General features: G+C 36.9%; 1 protein-coding gene across 1 annotated transcript; it reads left to right on the top strand.

Annotated features, from left to right (window-relative positions):
• The first annotated feature begins 1,902 nt into the window (after positions 1 to 1,902).
• Positions 1,903 to 5,995, top strand: sycp2 (synaptonemal complex protein 2). The gene is made up of 11 exons (XM_081386140.1): positions 1,903 to 2,189; positions 2,282 to 2,336; positions 2,431 to 2,610; positions 3,588 to 3,725; positions 4,125 to 4,270; positions 4,382 to 4,476; positions 4,577 to 4,676; positions 4,772 to 4,830; positions 5,090 to 5,168; positions 5,285 to 5,341; positions 5,421 to 5,995. Exons 1-11 carry the CDS (start codon positions 1,929 to 1,931, stop codon positions 5,490 to 5,492), a joined length of 1,242 nt encoding a protein of 413 aa, XP_081242266.1. The 5' UTR covers positions 1,903 to 1,928; the 3' UTR covers positions 5,493 to 5,995.
• Positions 5,996 to 6,406: the final 411 nt, after the last annotated feature.

Below are 6,406 nucleotides of genomic sequence, written 5' to 3'. Positions count from 1 at the left end.
AATTCAGTTTAATTACAAAAATGTTAGTGACAATCACAATACACTTATTGTGATGCAAATTTTTTTTTTACAGCTAAAGGTACATGCAGTGGGAGATAAACAATAGCACAAGTAGCCTACAGTACAGGCTACACAGTCCGTCCAGTTTTTCACAATTCCGTGATCGCTGAATTCAACGCATAATCAAAAAAAAAACAAAAACTTTTACTTCAATTACTTAAGTACATTAAATATCAGAAAATTACTTTTGATACTTAAGTACAGTATATATCAGATATATTAAGACTTTTACTTAAGTAATATTCTAAAATGTAACTTTCACTTCTACCAAAGTCTTTTTCTAGTACAATACTTGTACTTTTACTCAAGTATTGCTTTCTAGTACTTTATACAACACTGTTGATAATAATAAGAAAAGTTTCTTCAGCAGCAAATCAGCAAATTAAAATGATTTTTGAAGGATCATGTGACACTGAAGCAGTGCTCAACACTAATAATTTCCTAGTATTCCCTCACATTCTATTGAATACATAGGAAATCTTCTGATTTTAATAAGAAAACATTACCTAATGAGTCAGCATCTGAAGTCTCCCTGTACATTCTTACAATGTAAATGTCCTAAACATTAAATGGTTATTTGTTAAAAGTTGGGAATTTGCCCTGCTTATTAAAAGTTAAGTTCATGTTCATTACAATAGCGAATATCAGAACAGCTGATGGATGAGACAAAATATTTTTTTAAAATGTCAGAATGACAATGATATTCGTACAGTATCTGTAATTGATTCAATAGTGTTTTCATAACAGCATGTATTTCAAAGAAGTAAAGATAATAACGACTTAAACGTTGGTTAAATGAATAATCAGCTCAACAATATATACAAATAACGTATCATATGCAAACTGTCATGCTAGTAAAAAGCCGTAGAATTTGAGCTGACCTGTAGCTTTATAATGATTTCCAAGAGTCTGAAGTGGATGTTGGTCAACAAAAAGACATCAGGAAATAATATTTACTCTTCGCAACTTATTCAGAGAAATGACGCTGACTGCGTATGGAGTTAAAGACATGAAGCTTTATTTCCAAGCATTTATACTGTCACTCCGAGCAAGATGATGCATGGTAAAACTTTTTAATTGTATAGACTAGTGCAATTTAGTAATAGGGGATTGTGTGTATTGTAATATTTCATGTAAATTTTAATCAATTTCTGCTAATAATCCCATATATGTTCATGCTTAGTATTTCCTGCATAATTACGTACATAAATCTATTTTGTGTTAGTTCAGTTACCTGTGTCAGCAGTGTTCTGTAGACACATCTATTTTAACGATTTCTATATCTATATCATTTCTTTAAAATGAATGCCACATAGTTTGATCATTTATAATGTAATACAATGACATGCATGCATTTTAAGTGTGGCATAAGTATCCAGATACTTTTTAGGGCCACTGTAGGTACAAATTCCAGTGTGCTTTGAGTCTTTATTTTAGCATAAAAACTGCTCACACCATTTTACATTCTTGCTCACACATCTATATATTGTCTTTGTTTTTAAAGACTCTCTAAAATGGTTAGTACAGTAGTCAACATTTGAAGTGGATCAAAAACATGAATCAAAGTTGTCCTAAGACAAGAACGGGTATTGTTCAAAATTCATGTATAACTTTGATGAAAGGTTTTGATCCACTTCAAATGTTGACTATTGTATGTTAATGTAATGCGGTTGTTTTTAATCCTGCTCCTGGGGACCCACCGCTTTGCATATTTTGTATGTCTCTCTTATCTGACACACTCAGCTCAGTTCATGGATCTCTCTCCTAACGATCTGATAATCTGAATCAGGTGTGTTCAATAAGGGAGGCATAGAAAAGGTGCAGTGGTTGGTCTCTAGGATCAGGATTGAAAGCCACTGATGTAATGCATGTTCACCTCTGTCCCACTCCTGCAGGTTGAGCTGAGTCCGGTCCACTCATCACGGACTTCAACTCAGCCCCTCATCATCAGAGAGAAATGCACGCTGTCCTCCCCAATCATCTCTCTTGACCTCCAGGAGGAGCACAGGGCTGACATGAACAGAACCAGCCCAGCATCTTTTGGAAGGAGGTCTGTCATTTCTGTGACAATGAGCCAATCTTCTCGCCTATCTGTGAGCAACATTGCCTTGATGTGCACTGAGCTAGAGGTACAGGTTTAACAACTTATTTCTAAGCACAATTACACTTTCGATAGTAGTACATTTCCGTAACACACACTTCATTCTTGTACGATTTACAGAAAACACCAGAAAGCAAGCAAGGAAGTAAGGCTGAGAGACCAGAATTTAAGTCAGGTGAATAGATTTTTAATTAAGTTGTGGTTTTATGTCATTTATTAGTATACAAATATAAGCATCCTATGTATTCATTGTGTCATTTGCCAATCAGGTCCGTCCTCAGCCATCCACACGCATCTCATCCGGTGCCAGTCTGCTGATTTTTCAGAGGGAGATGAGGACAGTGAGGAGGACAAAGAGAATAAGGCACCTTCTCCCTCTCATATAGCACTGAAAATGAAGCCCAGAAAGCTGTTCGTGCCTACTGATAAACACTGGACTCCTAGTAAGGGTATTTATCACCTTTTAAAAAGGATTATGTGTCGTCCTAACTAGGCATTATGTGACGAGTTTCCGACCTTGAGTATTTTCTTCCCTTATAAAAATACCAGCCATTCAAAACATATTTAAAGGTGCAATAGATGATTACATCTCTAATAAGCGGTCTAAATGTATTTTTATAAATATCCGCTGTGGAAGGCGTAGGGCCATTAAATGTTCATTCAATCATTGCATCCGGCCCGAATGAAATCTGACAGTACAGTTCTATGTACCGATGACTGCCCTATGCAGATAATTCAGTGAGATTCGACTGTGTTGATGCTATGTCCTGAAATCGCATATGAATAAAGCTGAAATACAGTGCAATCTTTCCTTATGTCAACAGGTCAATTGACCTCATTTCACAATCACTTATGCATGCAAGCAATCGCTTCTGTTTCTCCGCTCACTGTACTGTAAAGTTTTCTCACCGCTGAATGACACACGTTGTAATCCAATAACGTTGTCACTGGTCGTCTCACTTCCGGTCATGTGTTTTGGAGGAGGCGTGGCTTTGAATGGCGATTTGCAGGAAGGATGGGGATCGTGTGACTTCAATGTTAGCATTTCCCAGATCATCTATTGCACCTTTAATATACAGCCATGTAAAGCGAGATTTTGGACCAATGAGATTTAACTGTAGGCAGAGCTACCCAGCATGACACGGCGAGGATAGAAACTAAGCAACCCTTGTTGAAGATGGGGTTTATTGTTTTGATATATGTGATGTAGTCTCTAATATAACACACAGCACATTACTGAATATTTAGGTTTTGCAGTCAGTTTAACTGAATGTGCTTCTCATTAACTTTCCCAGACACATATATATATCCCAATCCTGACTCATCAGGCACTGTTACCGGTGATTCTGCTGGGAAAATTTCCTGATTAAGAAACTAGCCCAGATTTGTTTGATTCAGTGAATGACTTTGTGTTTCTGTGCCTCAGGCCCCAATATTAAACAGCTGGTGAAGGATCAGAGCAGCTCTGAGGAAGAGGATGAGGACATAGTTGCAGACAATGGAAGAAGAAAGAAAAGTTACCAGAGAGGCCTGAATAAAAGGGCCAATGAAACAACAATCTCCAGTAATGAGAGACTCGAGAGAGAGAGTGAAAGAGCTCACCAAGGCTGCATTTATTTGATCAAAAATACAGTAAAAACGCAATATTATTAAAGTTTTTACCAATTAAAATAACTGTTTTCTATTGTAATATAGAGGAAACTGATACATTTTTCAGGATTCTTTGATGAATAGAAAGTTCAAAAGCAGCATTTATTTGAAAGACATTTTGTTACATTATAAATGTCTTTACTGTCACTTTTGATCAATTTAATGCATCCTTGCTAAATAAAAGTATACATTTCTTCAAAACAAACAAAAAAATCTCATAAATAACCGAATGGTTCAGAAGCTCAGCTGTACTGCTTTTGAATGTGCTGAAGTGTGACTAATGTGTGTGTGTGTGTGTGTGTGTGTCCTGCAGCTGAGGAAGTGGAGACGCTGTCATCTTGTACGAGGTCCAGTTGCAGGCATGCCAGTGTGGAGGCAGACGTCGACCTGACCCAGCCTGATCAGGAGATGGGCTTTATCTGCCATCAGTTCAGCTCAGGGATTAAGAGGAAGCTCAAGGTGCTATTCATCTCACTTTTCTCACTAAACAACCATTTAAGTATTCAAACCCGCTGCATTCAACAAGTGTTTATTCGCCTTTTCCACTAACTTCTCTTGTGTGCTTCTCAGAATCACTGCAGGACAATGGATCTTTACACCAGACAGTCTTTAAAGACCTTACAGCAGCACATGTCCTCTGTCAGTGTCCAAGTACACCAGTACAGGTCAGACATGACCCTCGACTTAAAAGAGGTCAGAGTTTCTGCCTTCTAGCAGATTTGATATTGACCTCTTCTTCTTTCTTTGTCTGTCCTCCTTATATAGTTCTCAGAGGCTGGAGAAAGTGAAACAGGTCCTGCTGGGTGAAATAGAAGACCTGGAGCAAGACGACATGGCTTTGAGGAGCATGGAGGAGGAACTGACCGTGAGTGTGCTGACTTGCCAAGTGCCTTGTAATAAGAATAATAAAAAAAATGAACTTATATGTAAATGGCCTCTGACTTAATGAAATATTTGCAGACTTACTGGCAAAAGCAGACCTTGGCCTTCCATACATACCAAGAGAAAGGAACCAAGAGGTGAGAATATAACAGATGAATGCCATCGATTTCCTAGCTGTCATGTAAATGTAATCACAATACCTGTTTATGACTACGCAACAATCTGTGGGTCGTTCTGGGTTGTAGTAACAAACAGGATTTCCCAGCCATTCATAGCTAAAATGGTGCAAGATGTATGTAATGCTGCTGATTTGTTCACTCTGTAGTGTTATAATGGCAAGAATTCATTAGAGCTTTGAAAAAGGGCTGCTAAAAAGGCTAGATTTTGTTGTTTCAGATTACAGAAGTTAAAAAGCACGGTTCAGACCGATGTGCATGATTGTCTGGAGTATGAGGATCAAATCTTCTCTTTGGAGGTGAGGATCTGAATCTGTGGAGTCCAGAATGGTTTGATTATACTGTTCAAGTCCATTTTAAGCATTGATTGTCTAGATTAGACATTTTTTTTAAAAAAAGGTTGCTTCTGTCGCAGGTGTCTTTGATGAAGAAAAACATGAAGTCCGTTCAGGAGCGTTTCTTCAAAGAAATGGTGAGAAAGGGCAGATATTTAATCCTTAAATTCACATACATTTCTTCAGGACTGAATTACATTTTTCTTGTCTTTGTAGCAAGATGAAGATTTGACAAGTGTGCGAAGAGGACTGCAGTCCTTGTTCTTCCCAGATCCATCCAGGTTCTGACCGAGTAAAAAAAACACCCTTTTGAAAACTATTTTATTGAAGCCATTCTTAAAATATGTTTGTATGCTTTGATGTTATTAATGTTATGTTCTTTTAAATTAATACTACTCAAAAGGTTGAATATTTTACTTTGAATATACTTTATGCGGTTTATTCTGGTCTCCTTGAAAAACATATTTTTTTTGGCTGTATATGGTTTTTGTGCGCATATGTGCTTGTGATTTTTAATGTGAATAATGAATAGTTATGAAAAGTGTCTCTAAAACGAAGTAAATGTTATAGGTGTTGTAAGAACTAATGTATTTATTTGTAACAATCCACCTCATAAAAATCTTTAGATTTATGTGTGCAGAAATTAAAAAGTGGATTCTGGATTCTCAAACCATCTTAAGTCAAGATAACTTTTCTTTTTTGCATTCACTAGCAATGGCCTAAATAAGCAAACCTCATGGGTTCAATTTATGGGAGAATAAATCTGGTTGATAAATAAAGCCTGAAAACTGTACTGTTCTTTTTTTTTTACATGCAGTCGAAGGCACTGTGACTTCAGCATTAAAAAAAAATGTTTAATTAGTGTCCTCCAGAAATGCTCGCTACAGTCAAAATACATGGGAATTAGAAAGGAGGCAACTTGCACAATTTGCTTCTTGTTTCACGGCTTACATTTCTTGCAGTATCTATTTATATTATATATAATGTATGCATAGACTACTGTTCAGAAGTTTGGGACAGTAAGACTTTTGAAACACTCACCGACCGACCACTTTATTAGGTACACCTGTCAAACTGCATAAATATCTAATCAGCCAATCACAGGGCAACAACAACTCAATTCATTTACCGGTAGGTGCCACTCCTGTCAGATTAGAACAAAAAACTGAGGCTAAAATTCACATGAGCTCACCAAAAACGGA

Source organism: Scardinius erythrophthalmus (genome assembly GCF_964197995.2).
Source record: "Scardinius erythrophthalmus genome assembly, chromosome: 15".
In the NCBI taxonomy this organism is placed as follows: domain Eukaryota; kingdom Metazoa; phylum Chordata; class Actinopteri; order Cypriniformes; family Leuciscidae; genus Scardinius; species Scardinius erythrophthalmus.
Note: the sequence above shows the minus strand (reverse complement) of the source record. Positions and strands in the feature narration are given on the sequence as shown.